The sequence below is a fragment of the Rhinatrema bivittatum genome, unplaced genomic scaffold (genome assembly GCF_901001135.1).
Source record: "Rhinatrema bivittatum unplaced genomic scaffold, aRhiBiv1.1, whole genome shotgun sequence".
NCBI lineage: Eukaryota > Metazoa > Chordata > Amphibia > Gymnophiona > Rhinatrematidae > Rhinatrema > Rhinatrema bivittatum.
Window position 1 is genome coordinate 29,846 of NW_021821420.1, and position 16,431 is coordinate 46,276.

A 16,431-nucleotide genomic window follows, 5' to 3' on the forward strand; every position below is an offset into this window, starting at 1 on the left:
GTGACACCTCAGGGTGAGTCACTTTATCCCCTGTGCCTCAGCTCTTAATCCCCGGCTCTGTCACTGACTCTCTGTGTATGACCTCAGGATGAGTCACTTTATCCCCCTGTGCCTCAGCTCTAATCCCTGGCTCTGTCACTGAGTCTCTGTGTGTGACACCTCAGGATGAGTCACTTTATCCCCCTGTGCCTCAGCTCTAATCCCCGGCTCTGTCACTGACTCTCTGTGTGTGACCTCAGGGTGTCACTTTATCCCCCTGTGCCTCAGCTCTAATCCCCGGCTCCGTCACTGACTCTCTGTGTGTGACCTCAGGGTGTCACTTTATCCTCCTGTGCCTCAGCTCTAATCCCCGGCTCTGTCACTGACTCTCTGTGTGTGACCTCAGGGGGAGTCACTTTATCCCCCTGTGCCTCAGCTCTAATCCCCGGCTCTGTCACTGACTCTCTGTGTGTGACACCTCAGGGTGAGTCACTTTATCCCCCTGTGCCTCAGCTCTAATCCCCGGCTCTGTCACTGACTCTCTGTGTGTGACCTCGGGGGTGAGTCGCATTATCTCCCTGTGCCTCAGTTTTCGCTGTAATTGGATAATATTGATGGTGGTGTTGTCACATAGGAAGGGCAGAGCCTGCACTCCAGAGGTGGCTGCATGGGCTTCGTTGCAGTTTATTTAATGTTATTAAGTTTACAAAGTACATTGGGATTATTTACACGAGCCTGGCTGTGGAAGTTTGAGTTCTCTCTCTCTGTGTAAGTGCAGCATTTGCTCCATTTGTGGGTGGGCGACATTATTTATTTATTTAGATTTATATTCTGCTTTTTGTACTTTTTCCAGCGCTTCAAAGTGGATTACATTCAGGTATGTGTGTGTGTGTGTCTCTCCTCTGTGGCTCCCATTGGGTGAGGTGTGTGTGTGTGTCTCTCCTCTGTGGCTCCCTTTGGGTGAGGTGTGTGTGTGTGTCTCTCCTCTGTGGCTCCCTTTGGGTGAGGTGTGTGTGTGTGTCTCCTCTGTGGCTCCCTTTGGGTGAGGTGTGTGTGTGTGTCTCTCCTCTGTGGCTCCCTTTGGGTGAGGTGTGTGTGTGTGTCTCTCCTCTGTGGCTCCCTTTGGGTGAGGTTTGTGTATGTGTCTCTCCTCTGTGGCTCCCTTTGGGTGAGGTGTGTGTGTGTCTCCTCTGTGGCTCCCTTTGGGTGAGGTATGTGTGTGTCTCTCCTCTGTGGCTCCCTTTGGGTGAGGTGTGTGTGTGTGTGTGTCTCCTCTGTGGCTCCCTTTAGGTGAGGTGTGTGTGTGTCTCTCCTCTGTTTCTCCCTTTGGGTGAGGTGTGTGTGTGGCTCCTCTGTGGCTCCCTTTGGGTGAGGTGTGTGTGTGTGTCTCCTCTGTGGCTCTCTTTGGGTGAGGTGTGTGTCTCCTCTGTGGCTCCCTTTGGGTGAGGTGTGTGTGTGTGTCTCCTCTGTGGCTCCCTTTGGGTGAGGTGTGTGTGTGTGTCTCTCCTCTGTGGCTCCCTTTGGGTGAGGTGTGTGTGTGTGTCTCCTCTGTGGCTCTGTTTGGGTGAGGTGTGTGTGTCTCCTCTGTGGCTCCCTTTGGGTGAGGTGTGTGTGTGTGTCTCTCCTCTGTGGCTCCCTTTGGGTGAGGTGTGTGTGTGTGTGTCTCTCCTCTGTGGCTCCCTTTGGGTGAGGTGTGTGTGTCTCCTCTGTGGCTCCCTTTGGGTGAGGTGTGTGTGTGTGTCTCTCCTCTGTGGCTCCCTTTGGGTGAGGTGTGTGTGTGTGTGTCTCTCCTCTGTGGCTCCCTTTGGGTGAGGTGTGTGTGTGTCTCCTCTGTGGCTCCCTTTGGGTGAGGTGTGTGTGTGTGTCTCTCCTCTGTGGCTCCCTTTGGGTGAGGTGTGTGTGTGTGTGTCTCTCCTCTGTGGCTCCCTTTGGGTGAGGTGTGTGTGTGTGTGTGTGTGTGTGTGTGTGTCTCTCCTCTGTGGCTTCCTTTGGGTGAGGTGTGTGTGTGTCTCCTCTGTGGCTCTCTTTGGGTGAGGTGTGTGTGTGTGTCTCCTCTGTGGCTCCCTTTGGGTGAGGTGTGTGTGTGTGTCTCCTCTGTGGCTCCCTTTGGGTGAGGTGTGTGTGTGTGTCTCCTCTGTGGCTCCCTTTGGGTGAGGTGTGTGTGTGTGTGTCTCTCCTCTGTGGCTCCCTTTGGGTGAGGTGTGTGTGTGTGTGTGTGTGTGTGTGTGTCTCTCCTCTGTGGCTCCCTTTGGGTGAGGTGTGTGTGTGTGTGTGTGTGTGTGTGTGTCTCTCCTCTGTGGCTCCCTTTGGGTGAGGTGTGTGTGTGTGTCTCCTCTGTGGCTCCCTTTGGGTGAGGTGTGTGTGTGTGTCTCTCCTCTGTGGCTCCCTTTGGGTGAGGTGTGTGTGTGTGTCTCCTCTGTGGCTCTGTTTGGGTGAGGTGTGTGTGTCTCCTCTGTGGCTCCCTTTGGGTGAGGTGTGTGTGTGTGTCTCTCCTCTGTGGCTCCCTTTGGGTGAGGTGTGTGTGTGTGTGTCTCTCCTCTGTGGCTCCCTTTGGGTGAGGTGTGTGTGTCTCCTCTGTGGCTCCCTTTGGGTGAGGTGTGTGTGTGTGTCTCTCCTCTGTGGCTCCCTTTGGGTGAGGTGTGTGTGTGTGTGTCTCTCCTCTGTGGCTCCCTTTGGGTGAGGTGTGTGTGTCTCCTCTGTGGCTCCCTTTGGGTGAGGTGTGTGTGTGTGTCTCTCCTCTGTGGCTCCCTTTGGGTGAGGTGTGTGTGTGTGTGTCTCTCCTCTGTGGCTCCCTTTGGGTGAGGTGTGTGTGTGTGTGTGTGTGTGTGTGTCTCTCCTCTGTGGCTTCCTTTGGGTGAGGTGTGTGTGTGTCTCCTCTGTGGCTCTCTTTGGGTGAGGTGTGTGTGTGTGTCTCCTCTGTGGCTCCCTTTGGGTGAGGTGTGTGTGTGTGGTCTCCTCTGTGGCTCCCTTTGGGTGAGGTGTGTGTGTGTGTCTCCTCTGTGGCTCCCTTTGGGTGAGGTGTGTGTGTGTGTGTCTCTCCTCTGTGGCTCCCTTTGGGTGAGGTGTGTGTGTGTGTGTGTGTGTGTGTGTGTCTCTCCTCTGTGGCTCCCTTTGGGTGAGGTGTGTGTGTGTGTCTCTCCTCTTTGGCTCCCATTGGGTGAGGTGTGTGTGTGTGTCTCTCCTCTGTGGCTCCCTTTGGGTGAGGTGTGTGTGTGTGTGTGTCTCTCCTCTGTGGCTCCCTTTGGGTGAGGTGTGTGTGTGTCTCCTCTGTGGCTCCTTTTGGGTGAGGTGTGTGTGTGTGTCTCTCCTCTGTGGCTCCCTTTGGGTGAGGTGTGTGTGTGTGAAGCCTCCTGTCAGGCTGCTTTTGCCCCTTTCTCTCTCTCTTTCTCTCTCTTTCTCTCTCTCTTTCTCTCTCTCTCTTTCTCTTTCTCTCTCTTTCTCTCTTTCTCTCTCTCTCTCTCTCTTTCTCTCTCTTTTCTCTCTCTCTCTCTCTTTCCCTCTCTTTCTCTCTCTTTCTCTCTCTCTCTCTCTCTTTCTCTCTCTCTCTCTCTGCCTTGTGTCCCCTTACCTGCTCCCAATCCCCTGTCCGGGATTTCCATCTTGCCCTGTGGCCTCTCTCTCTCTTGCCTTGTCCTTGGGTTGCCAAAGCAGCACAGAAAGGAGGAGGGGGGGGGGGGGGGGTGCTGTTTTGACGCAGGAAGGAATCACAAAGTACAGAAAAGAAATGAACAGTGCCCGGGTCCCCCCGGTGACTCGCTGGACGTGCGTGCGGAAGGTCGCTGCCCTCTCATCCTGAGAGTCTCTGACCGTGGAGAGTCACGGCCATTGCCCAAGTGTGACACCTGCTGGTCAGGTTCAGGGACTGCCGCATCCCTGAGGGGAGACCTTCTCATCATGGCTGCCCCCCCCTCCCCCCCCCCCCCCCCCCGGCACGGGTCTGCCACCGGGATGCTTGGGGAGGGGGAGGGGGCATTAAAACACGCCATGGGTGGCGCCAGATCCCAGCTGGGAGGGTACAGAGAAGCAGGAGACATCAAAGCGAGGACAGTCCCCGGGTTCTGGTGCTGGCCCGCACTGTCCCGGGTCAAATTGCCCTTTCTGGTCTGGAGGGGGGGGGGGGGGGGGAGAGGGCGTGCAGGATCCCACTTGTCTTGCTGCTCTGGATGTCCTTTCCCCCAGGATTATCCTCCTAGCCCGGGGTGGCTTGTGTTCCAGGCAGAGTCTGCCTTCCCGGGGTGGGGGGGGGGGGGTGTCCCCACTTCAGCTTTTGTTTGCATATTTCTTTCTTTTTTTTTTTCCAGTTTTTGGTCTCTTTGTTCTGTATTTGGAAGGAGGGGAGGGGGTGATTGAGGTGATTCTGCTGCTAGCGGGTAATGCCTGCCTGTAGGAAATCCGTAGCCGCCTGGTTGGTTCTCGTTTCCTCCCCCACCCCCCTCCAGGTGGTGTATTGGTGCTCTAGGGCCAGGTGGTGTATTGGTGCTCTAGGGCCGGGTGCGGTATTTGCAGAGCTGCCTTTTCCTAGGTAGGGGGTTTGTTGCTGTGAGAGTGCGAGGAGTTAGTGCCGTTCTGGAAGGGCGGGTTTGCCGCACCGGGACCTGTCCCACTCTGCGTGGTCTTGGACCTCACTCCCGTATCAGAGGATTGGTTGAATGATGCTATCAAACGGTTTTACCGGGAAGGGGGGAGGGTTAGGTTTGTAACTGGCTGGGGGGGGGGGGGGTGTCTGGAAGTTCTGGCCTCTCCTCCGGACCCCAGGAGCCAGTCGGGTTTTCAGGCTACCCTCAACGAACGTGCAGGAGATAAGTGTGCGCGCAGACTGCTCGTGCCTGTTCAGTGCAGATATCCAGAAAACCAGGAGTGGTTTGGGAACCCGCGGACTCTCCTAGCCCCCCCATTCCCCTTTCTCACTCATGCTCCCTTGCCTCTGATTCCCCTGGCCTCCATTCTCTCACTCAGCTACAGGAAACAACATTTATAAGCAGGATAATTTGTGCATGGGTTGGAAAAGTAATATATATAAGGCGTTTGCAACAGAAGTAATTAAAAAAAAAAAAATGCATGCAGAACAGAGATAATAACGGATAAAAATTACAGGATACGGAAAGGACAACAAGGGGGACAGTCCCCGGCTTTTGGTCCTGTGTTGTCGCTGATTATTGCTCGCTTATGGGTCCCAGCAGCGCTGGCAGATTCCTGCAGATTTTTCCCGCTCTGGCTGCTCTTCCCTTCCCTCCCCACCCCGGGATTATTCAGAGGTTGCCTCGCTCCGTTTTTTTTTTTTCCGGGTGGGAAGCCTCTTTGATTTTTCTCTCTCAGCTTGGGGGGGAAACGCGAATCCCTGATTATATTTGGTTTTCTAGGGCCCGGTGTAATATCTGCGGTGCTGGCAGGGGGCCAGGGCCAGTGGGAAGAGTATTTGGCACTCTTCGGTCATGCATCCCACTCACCCCCCCCCCCCCCCAGTTTGGCCTATTGGCGGCGCCTCCAACACAGCGCCCCCCCTTCCCCCCTCCCTGCTGGCCGTAGTGGCTGCAAGCACAGCACTCCCCCTTCGTTGGCTGTATCGGCTCTGGCTCCTCTGGGCCTTGTGCTGGCGGGATTTTGCCTCCCTTGATATTTTCACGCTCTGGGCAGCCACCTAGTTCGCCTAACGGATGCTCCGGCCCTGATGGTTGCTTTTTCCAAGGTAGAGTTGCAGCTGTGTGAGTCCTGGCGGTTGTAGGATGGCAGATTTGCTACCTAGATGCTAAGTCTGACTGTGGGGTTTATTATTATTATTATTTTTGTTTTTTTTTGCAGGGTTTTGTAATGCATCACAGGGTGCCTGGTAAAGTGAGTGATTTGAGGTGGGGAGCGGGGGGGTCACGCGGTCACTCTCCGTGTGGGACTCTCACAAGGGGCTGGGAAGGAAAGACGACCTGCTATTTGTTTTTCGCTTGTGCTGGGGTTTACGTACACAAAAGCTGCCATTGATTTTCTCTGCGTTTGCTTTATAGTAGGTTGTTTTTAAACTGTTTTTTTTTTGGTTTTTGTTTTATATTTGTAAACCACTTTGAGAGCTTAAGTTAATGAGGAAGTGGTCAAGAAACTGAAAGCTAGCAGAGGGAAGTTTGTGTGGCTGCTACTGGGGGTGACTCCAGAATTTGGATAAAGAATATTTTGGATGTTCTGTATTGCAATGGTGAGAAGTAAAGGGAAGCGCCTTATTCTGCTCTGCACTCGTGCTTAGGGGACTTTCCATGGACTCGGAGGTGCAGGGCTTCTGTATATTATGGGGGTTAATAATAGCCACCCCCCCCCCCCCCCAGATCTCACTCCCACATATAAGGCGGAGGAGGTTGGGGGGGGGCAGTGTTTCTGTGTTGCATAGAAGGGTTCATACAGCTTTTATTTGTTATGGATTTAATTTGTAATGTTGTATGTCTGTGTTTGTAATATGTTTTTTAATTTTATTTTGATTTGTATTCCGCTTTTCGTGACCGGTTGGCCGCTTCAGTGCGGATTACCTTCAGGTACCGCAAAAGGTACTAGCGGTCTTCGGAGGGAATTTTCAATAGGATTTGCCCACCTAAAACTTGGTTTTATGCGCACAAATACATTTCACCCGCGTTAAGTGGCTTTTGCGTTTTACACGCATTAAGTGCACCGTGTAAGGGGGAAATCTTCAAAACTTTACATGCATAAAAATTAGCATTAAGTGCACGGAAGAGGCCTCTACATGCATGTCCTGCATTTTTAATAAAAGTCAGAAAATGCACCTGTATTTTCACTTTCGCGTGCACACAGACACAGGCAGAAGAAGGAACCAGGAGGCTGGGGTGTCGGTGACCTGCAGGAGGACTGGATGAACTGGTGGATCAAGCGGCAAGCTGGTTAATTTAAAGCACGCGTGAGCGCGCCTTTTAAAACCGGCTGGTTTATGAGGACAAGTCCTGCTTCACTTCCGCGCCTAAAATATGTACGCGGGCCTGTTTTTCTGACCGGGTGGGAAAAGCGTGCCCGTTCAAACGCGTTGGTTAGGCGTGGTTTCGGTGCATCGCGTGCGTTCGTGCACGAGCGCACGTCACGCTCGCGTGCGTGGCGGGGTGGGGATGCGCGTGTTTTTAATAGAACGTGCGCATACCATACCCCGAGGCTTATAAAATCCTCGCCTGTGGATGCACGTGCATAGAGCCTCTTTCAAAACGAGCACCTAAGTTTTGCAGGGTGACGTGACTTGCCCAGGGTCGCAAGGAGAGGTGGTGGTGGTGGTGGTGGGACTTGAACCTTGAGCTTCCCTGGCTGCTCTAAGCAGTAGGTCTCCTTCTCTACAGGTGCTCTTTTTTATGTTTTATTTTAAACTGCCCAGAACAATCAAAACTTGGGCGTGGCAGATTATTAATTTAAAAAAAATAAATAAAAATAAATAGAAATAGCATCTTTATAGCCACTTTAAAACTCCCAGATGCACTTAAGCCTTGCACCAAGGTATCTATATCCCAGGCAGGGTGGTTATGTAGGCAAAACTTGGATTTGTGTTGGAAATTGTGGGCTTTTTTTTAATTCTTCAGGAAAAAATCATCATTTTTGTCTTTTTTTGGGTTTACCTGAAGCTTTTCACTGTGTAGCGGGTTTAGGTTCTCCCTCTCTCTCTCTCGGTCACACTTCCCCGTTCCTGATCGCCAGCCCGGGTTTTCCCTCTCTCTCTCCGTCACACTCCCTGCTCCTCATCCCCAGGCCGGGTTTTCCTCTGGCTCTGCCTGTGTCTCTCTCTCTCTCTCTCTCTTTCTCTGGTTCTCAAGCCTGAAAGAAGCCGCCTGCCTTTACGCATTCCCTGCATCCCTACTTCAGAGGCTGCTTTTTTTTGCCTTTTCTCCAACAAAAACCCTGTCCCCTTCCAGCGGCGCTCTGGACAGGCCTGGCCCTCCATCCCCGTCTCCTGCTGACAAGTAAGGTGGGGGGAGGGACACCTGGGATGCCGTTCTCCCTACCCTCTTCAGATCCCCTTCCTGGCTGCGGCTGAAGCTCAGCCCTGCCAGAAGAAGAAGGAGGTGGGGATTTGAACCCATCTCTCTCGACTTCTGCTGCCGGATTCCCTTGAAAATTTATTTTTTTTCCCAAAACAAATAATATTTTTCGGATTCTGTCTCCCCTACCCCCCCATCTCCGCAGAGAAAAAGGTGAAGGGGGGGAGGGTCCCTCGTGCTCCCCTCCCCTTCTATTTTCACACTCCCCCCCCCCCCCCCGGTTCTCTCTGCCAGGATGGCAAAGGAGCGCGCGCCGGGACAGGGAAGGGACCCTCAACCGGGATCCGCGCCCCGTTCCTGAAAAAAAAAGGGAGCAGAACTCCCCGCAGAGAACCCTTAGGGGGCCCCCCATCCCTCCCCAAATCCCACTCTCCACCCTCCATCACATCAGTCGTTTAAAAAAAAATATATATATATATCATAGCCTTACCAATATTCCCGGCTTTAGAAAAGGGAGTGAAGAAGGAGCAGACAGGCAGAAGGGGTGTGAGGAGGAGGAGGAGGAGGAGGAGGTGGTGGTGGTGTGGGAGGGAGGAGGGGTGGGTACCCTCGCGTCCAATCCCCGAAAGCTTGCATCCATGGGCTGGTCCTCGGTCGCATGAAGGAATTGTCGCTGTCCCCAGGCTTGCAGCGTTGCATCGCCTTGAAGACTCTATTTAAAAAAAACAAAACAAAAAAAAATAATAATAATAAAATAAAATAAAATAAACGGCAGCGCTCCATATTAATGCATTTCCCCCCCTGCTTCACGGCCCCTGGAGGCGGCGGCGGCGTTGTTGGAGGAGGAGGGGGGGGAGAGATCCGCCGTCGCTTTCTTTCCCGTCCACCGTTTCCATTGGACTTTTCTCTTCTCTCTCCCTCTCCCTCTCTCCCCCCTCCCCACCGTCTCCTCTCATGCCCCACGATGCCTGCTCCTCGGACTTCTCCCGGGCTGGATCTCTGCGGCCGGTGGCTCTTACAGCTCTAGAACCATAGCATCCACTGGAAATTATATCTAGAGAGAGATAGAGAGAGAATTATTTTTTTTCTCCATTTTTTTTTTCCCTTTCGGTGCCAGTTTCGGTGGTGGTGGTGCAGGGAATAAGTATTATCTTTTTTTTTTTTTTTTTTGTGCCTGGTGCATGGGATGGCGGACAAGGACTGAGCCTGGGGAGGGCAGGGGTGAAAAGACTCACCCCCCTCTCCCCAAACCACCACCCCCCACCCACCCCTCAAAGACTAGCAGGACACCAAGCGGTGAGGGGGTTTTTTTGTTCGTTTAAAAATTTTTATTTTTTTTTGTTGTTGTTGCAAACGGGATTTATTTTTCTCTCTTTTTTTTTTTAATGTTATTTGGCACGGCGACCGAATCGTTTTAAAAAGAGGGGGGGGGGAACAAAACAAAAAATAATTTTTGGTAAAGATTTTTTTTTTTATTATTATTATTATTTTGAACCCTCGGCGTGGAGCGGACCGTGCTGGGAATATCCGTCGGAGGAAGACAACGTACGGGAGAAAGTGGGGGAGGGGGGAGACTGGGAGTCGGGAGGGAGTGGGGGGGGGGGGTTCGCTTTTGCGGTGATCGGTGCCGGGGCTGGAAACGGCAATGGGGAGCGACAGGTGAAGGGAAGAGGACAGCGGTGGATGGCAACGCAGCTCCTTGGTCGATTCGGGAAGGTAAGCCTCAGGATGCATTTGCCTGTTTTTTTTTCCCCAGGCTGGGGTGTCTTTATTTTATTTTATTTTTATGAGGGGTTTTTTGGTTTTTTGTTTTTTTCCCACCGCCATTTAAGATGAGATCGCTGCCGTCCCCGTTAGCCCCAGACCTGGCCCAGGGAGCTGGTTTTTTGTGTTTGCTTTTTTTTTGGGGGGGGGGGGTGGGGGTGGAGATCCAGTTTGGATGAATCTGGTGGCGTCTGCTTGGCTTTTTCTGCAGTGCAATTTGGATTCTGTGCAGATAATAAATCCCCTTCCCTCTTCCACCACCCCCCCAAATCTTCTGGTTCATTACAGTACATGTGAGCAGTTTGGTTGCAGATCTCTCTCTCTATATATATTTATTTTATTGTTTTTAAAATGTTCGGATAAGGATGCATTTTTTTGCTCTTGCTGACTGCAGCAGGGGAGTCAAGATGCCAGGCTGGTTTTGAGATAATGGTTCTCCCCCCCCCCCCCCCCCTTCCCCGACCTGCCTCTCCCGGGCATCTTCCTGCACCAGCTGCCCACAAGCAGGCTGTGATGTTTGTGGATGGGGGGGGGGGGGCGGCGGGGGTGTTAAGGATTGCTTTTTACTGGGGGAGTCTGAGGGTGGGGAAAGGGGAAAATTGCAGGGTGATGGAGATTTCCTGGGGGGGGGGGGCAGAATGGCAGTCTGTCCATCCTCTTTGGGAGGTGAAAGGGGTAAGTGGTAGGAAAGAGAGAGGGTGCGGAGGGGGAGAAGGCAAGAGAGAGAGAGGAGGAAAAGAAGATGAGAAGGGGAAGAGAGACTGTGGGAGGGCTAAGAAGAAGAGGAGGAGGAAAGGCAGACAGGGCGAGAGAGGAAGGGAGGAGAGGAATATGAAAGAGGTGATGGGGACCAGCAGATGGGGGGGGGGGGGGATATGGGGAGAAGAAGGGCAATAGAGTGTGGGATAAAGGAGAGTCTGGAGGAGGAGGGGGAGGGAAGAAAGAGCATTGGTGTGGGGAGGAAGAAGGAAGCAGTTGAGTGGTCAGGTCCCAGTGTCTGCTCCTTTTTGTGTCCTCTCTGCACCCCTCCCTGGCAGCTCCCCTCCAGCACTGGGGGAGGAGGGGGGAGAGGGAAGAGAAGGCAGGAGCCATTGCTTGGGAAAGATCTCTCTCTCCCTCTCCCCCCCCCCCCCAACCTCCCCATTATCCGGTGCCCCCAATGTGACATTCATCTCCTCATGGCCGAGTGTCTGTCCTCCTGTCTATGTGTGTGTCTCATGCTCTGTCTGTCTGTGTCTGCCTCTTTGAACCGAGAAGGTCTGACTAGGCTGAGTCCCGTCAGAGACATGTCACGCCAGAGACACGCACAATGTGCCGCAGTCTCTCTTGTACACGGTCGCTCTGTCTCGCAGGCTCAGTGTTAGACTCTCGCACCCGCAGTCTCTCATAAACCTCCCCCCCCCCCCACTCCCCTTGTTGCCCACGGTTGAGATACCGATGCTGGCTCTCGCACACAGTTACTGTGACACACTCTCACGTGTGCTGTCTCTCTCACCCACACACAGTGTCACAGACTGGCACACACACAGGCACAACATATATATATAGGTACAAATCACTGCCAGGGGGGAGTACCACCACCCCGCCCCATTCCAATTTGTTCTCTGACAGGGTAAGGATGTACTGGGGACCGTGTACCTGACATGGGAAGTAGATGGTGGGATCCCGTGCAGGCAGCTTGCACTGTTTGATGGGGGGGCTCTGAGATGTGGGATTTAAAGCCAGGCGTCCAGGATAAACAGACTGTCTCTGAGAGAATGCAGGGGATATGAGGTATAGGAAGAGTGATCTCTGAGGGCACAGGGGGATCAACATTAGGGGTTGGGGGGGGGCTGTGATAGCTCAGGGGAGCAGCAGTGCAGGGCCTGTGGATGGAGCTGGGGGTCTCTGTGGTGGCTTTGGGGGAGCAGCAGTAGAAGACCCGTGGATGGGGTTGGGGGTCTCTGTGGTGGCTTTGGGGGAGCAGCAGTAGAGAACCTGTGGATGGGGCTGGGGGTCTCTGTGGTGGCTTTGGGGGAGCAGCAGTAGAAGACCCGTGGATGGGCTTGGGGGTCTCTGTGGTGGCTTTGGGGGAGCAGCAGTAGAGAACCTGTGGATGGGGTTGGGGGTCTCTGTGATGGCTTTGGGGGAGCAGCAGTAGAGGACCTGTGGATGGGGTTGGGGGTCTCTGTGGTGGCTTTGGGGGAGCAGCAGTAGAAGACCCGTGGATGGGGTTGGGGGTCTCTGTGGTGGCTTTGGGGGAGCAGCAGTAGAGAACCTGTGGATGGGGCTGGGGGTCTCTGTGGTGGCTTTGGGGGAGCAGCAGTAGAAGACCCGTGGATGGGGTTGGGGGTCTCTGTGATGGCTTTGGGGGAGCAGAAGTACATGGCCTGTGCATGGGGTTGGGGACTCTGTGATGGCTTTGGGGGAGCAGAAGTACATGGCCTGTGGATGGGGTTGGGAACTCTGTGATGGCTTTGGGGGAGCAGCAGTACATGGCCTGTGGATGGGTTTGGGGTCTCTGTGATGGCTTTGGGGGAGCAGCAGTACATGGCCTGTGGATGGCTTTGGGGTATCTGTGATGGCTTTGGGGGAGCAGCAGTAGAGGACCTGCGGATGGGGGTCTCTGTGATGGCTTTGGGGGAGCAGCAGTAGAGGACCTGTGGATGGGGTTGGGGTTCTCTGTGATGGCTTTGGGGGAGCAGCAGTAGAGGACCCATGGATGGGGTTGGGGGTCTCTGTGATGGCTTTGGGGGAGCAGCAGTAGAGGACCTGTGGATGGGTTTGGGGGTCTCTGTGATGGCTTTGGGGGAGCAGCAGTAGAGGACCTGTGGATGGGTTTGGGGTATCTGTGATGGCTTTGGGGGAGCAGCAGTAGAGGACCTGCGGATGGGGTCTCTGTGATGACTTTGGGGGAGCAGCAGTAGAGGACCTGTGGATGGGGTTGGGGGTCTCTGTGATGGCTTTGGGGGAGCAGCAGTAGAGGACCCGTGGATGGGGTTGGGGGTCTCTGTGATGGCTTTGGGGGAGCAGCAGTAGAGGAGCCGTGGAAGGGGTTGGGGTCTCTATGATGGCTTTGGGGGAGCAGCAGTAGAAGACCCATGGATGGGGTTGGGGTCTCTGTGATGGCTTTGGGGGAGCATCAGTAGAGGACCCTTGGATGGGGTTGGGGGTCTCTGTGATGGCTTTGGGGGAGCAGCAGTAGAGGACCCGTGGATGGGGTTGGGGGTCTCTGTGATGGCTTTGGGGGAGCAGCAGTAGAGGACCCGAGGATGGGGTTGGGGGTCTCTGTGATGGCTTTGGGGGAGCAGCAGTAGAGGACCCGTGGATGGGGTTGGGGGTCTCTGTGATGGCTTTGGGGGAGCAGCAGTAGAGGACCCGAGGATGGGGTTGGGGGTCTCTGTGATGGCTTTGGGGGAGCAGCAGTAGAGGACCCGAGGATGGGGTTGGGGGTCTCTGTGATGGCTTTGGGGGAGCAGCAGTAGAGGACCCGAGGATGGGGTTGGGGGTCTCTGTGATGGCTTTGGGGGAGCAGCAGTAGAAGACCCGTGGATGGGGTTGGGGGTCTCTGTGATGGCTTTGGGGGAGCAGCAGTAGAGGACCCGTGGATGGGGTTGGGGGTCTCTGTGATGGCTTTGGGGGAGCAGCAGTAGAGAACATGTGGATGAGGTTGGGGGTCTCTGAGATAATGAGCTTATTTGGGTGTTTGATGTGGTGGCTTTGTGTTTATTGAGGTGTGTGTGTGTGGGGGGGGGGAGTGTCTTTCTGGTATGTAGTTTCCTACCTTGAGAATGTTATTTTTGCAGATGGCCACCCCAGTATGCACACCTTGACACCTCATACACACACACACACACACCATAAACATAGACACACACACACACATGCACCATAAACATAGACACACACACACATGCACCATAAACATAGAGACACACACACACACATACACACGCACACACCATAAACATAGACACACACACACACATGCACCATAAACATAGAGACACACACACCCCCATACATACACATGCACCATAAACATAGAGACACACACACACACATACACACACACATGCACCATAAACAGAGACACACACACACATATGCACCATAAACATAGAGACACACACACACACATACACACGCACACACCATAAACATAGACACACACACACACACACACACACGCACCATAAACATAGACACACACACACACGCGCACCATAAACATACACACACACACACACACACAAACAAGTAGAAGCATATGGCTCTACCGTAACACACACTGACACACACGTCCAGTCCCTCTGTCCAGGCTCCCAGCCAGGTACTGTAGCCAGAGAGAGAGAGAGGGAGGGAGGGAGAGGAGGAGGGTGAGGGAGGAGGAGAAAGAAAACAAAGACATTGTGCCCGTATCTCCAAATGCTGTGTGAGTGAGAGAAACACAGAAGAGAGAAAGGAGGAGAGGCAGGAAAAAAAAACAACGCAAGAAGGAGAGGACATGAGACAGACAGGGGGAGGGAGAGGGAGGGGGTGGGGGGAGTGTGGGGGAGAGCCAGCAGAGCCTGAGAGAGAGAGAGAGAGAAAAAACTTGAGAAAAGGAGAGAGGGAGGAGAGGAAATATGAGAGACAGAGAGGAGGGAGGGGAGGGGAGAGCTGGCTGTATATACAGGTGGCCCCCTCCTGGGTTAGGGACTGAAAATGTTCCCCCCCTGCTCAGCCATTTGCCCTGCTGAAGCTTGCAGGTGAGGCCTCAGGAATGTGGAGAGGCGGTGCCAGCTCTCTCCTCCTCAGATAATATGATCCCCCTCCAGCCCTCTATCCTGCTCAGTGCACATTGCACCTCTCCCCTTCCCCACGCAGTGCGTGCGTTGGCCGCACTGACCACCTGGGGTCCCTGTGGTGGGTGGGCCCCTATGGAGCCCCGGCATGCACCCCCCCTCCCCTCCCCTCCCCCCCGTCCATGGAGGCAGAGGCTGTAACTTCAGGTGAGGGGGACAGAGGGGGGGGCCACTTGGGCTGAAGGGAGCCCGAAACATTTTTACCCGTGAAGCTGGAGCCTGGAACGCGTCCTGGTACCTCTCCCTGTTGCCCGGCCGCGCTGGAGCTTCGATGGTTATTTTAATCTCGCACGCTTGGATTGCTGTCTCACGGGGTTTTCGGCCCGGGCCTTTAAGGACTTGGGTTTTTCTGCTGCTAATCTTTTTCGTGCCGTTCTTTCGGATCCCTCCATCTTCACACAAGAGTGCAGCTGTATCATGAATGCTCACACGCACATCTGCATATCCCTCTTCCCCCTTACACACACACACACACAATTACACTCAGGCTTGTCATTCTCCCTTATATACACACACACACACACACACACACACAATTATACTCAGACCTGTCATTCCCCCTTACACACACACACACACACACACACACAGACACACACACACACACCTGTCATTCCCCCTTACACACACACACACACACACAGACACACACACACACACAGACACACACACAATTACACTCAGGCTTGTCATTCTCCCTTACACACAATTACACTCAGACCTGTCATTCTCCCTTACACACACATTCACATATAATTACACACATATATACACACAGAATTACACTCAGACCTGTCATTCTCCCTTACACACACATACACACAGAATTACACACATATATACACACAGAATTACACTCAGACCTGTCATTCTCCCTTATATACACACACACACACACACAGAATTACACTCAGATCTGTCATTCTCTTTTACACACACACAAATACACCTCCACACACATACACACACAGAATTAACCTCAGACCTGTCATTCTCCCTTACATAAAGACACACACACACACACACACACAGAATTATACATAGACCTTCATTCTCCCTTACACACACACACACAGAGAATTATACTCAGGCCTGTCATTCTCCCTTACACACACATACACACAGAATTACACACATATACACACAGAATTACACTCAGACCTGTTATTCTCTTTTACACACACACACACACCCACACACAGAATTTACCTCAGACCTGTCATTCTCCCTTACATAAAGACACACACACACACACACACACAGAATTATACATAGACCTTCATTCTCCCTTACACACACACACAGAATTAACCTCAGACCTGTCATTCTCCCTTACATAAAGACACACACACACACACAGAATTATACATAGACCTTCATTCTCCCTTACACACACACACACACACACACAGAATTACACTCAGACCTATCATTCTCCCTTACACACACATACACACAGAATTACACTCCAGCCTGTCATTCTCCCTTATACACACATACACACAGAATTACACTCAGACCTGTCATTCTCCCTTATACACACTCAATTATACTCAGACCTGTCATTCTCCCTTACACACACATGCACACAGAATTACACTCAGACCTGTCATTCTCCCTTACACACACTCAATTATACTCAGACCTGTCATTCTCCCTTACACACACACAATTATACTCAGACCTGTCATTCTCCCTTACACACACACAATTATTCAGACCTGTCATTCTCCCTTACACACACACAATTATACTCAGACCTGTCATTCTCCCTTACACACACATAATTACACTCAGACCTGTCATTCTCCCTTACTCACACACAATTATTCAGACCTGTCATGCTCCCTTACACACACATTCACACATAATTACACACATATATACACACAGAATTACACTCAGACCTGTCATTC

General features: G+C 52.8%; 1 protein-coding gene across 1 annotated transcript; it reads right to left on the reverse strand.

Moving 5' to 3' along the window:
• Positions 1 to 11,531: 11,531 nt before the first annotated feature.
• Positions 11,532 to 13,328, reverse strand: LOC115082657 (extensin-2-like). The gene has a single exon (XM_029586856.1). The coding sequence runs from the start codon at positions 13,326 to 13,328 to the stop codon at positions 11,532 to 11,534; it is 1,797 nt and encodes a 598-aa protein (XP_029442716.1).
• Between the last annotated feature and the right edge of the window lie 3,103 nt (positions 13,329 to 16,431).

Coding starts and splice junctions, on each gene's coding strand:
- LOC115082657 (XM_029586856.1), bottom strand. CDS start 13,328: ATGTTCTCTACTGCTGCTCCCCCAAAGCCATCACAGAGACCCCCAACC.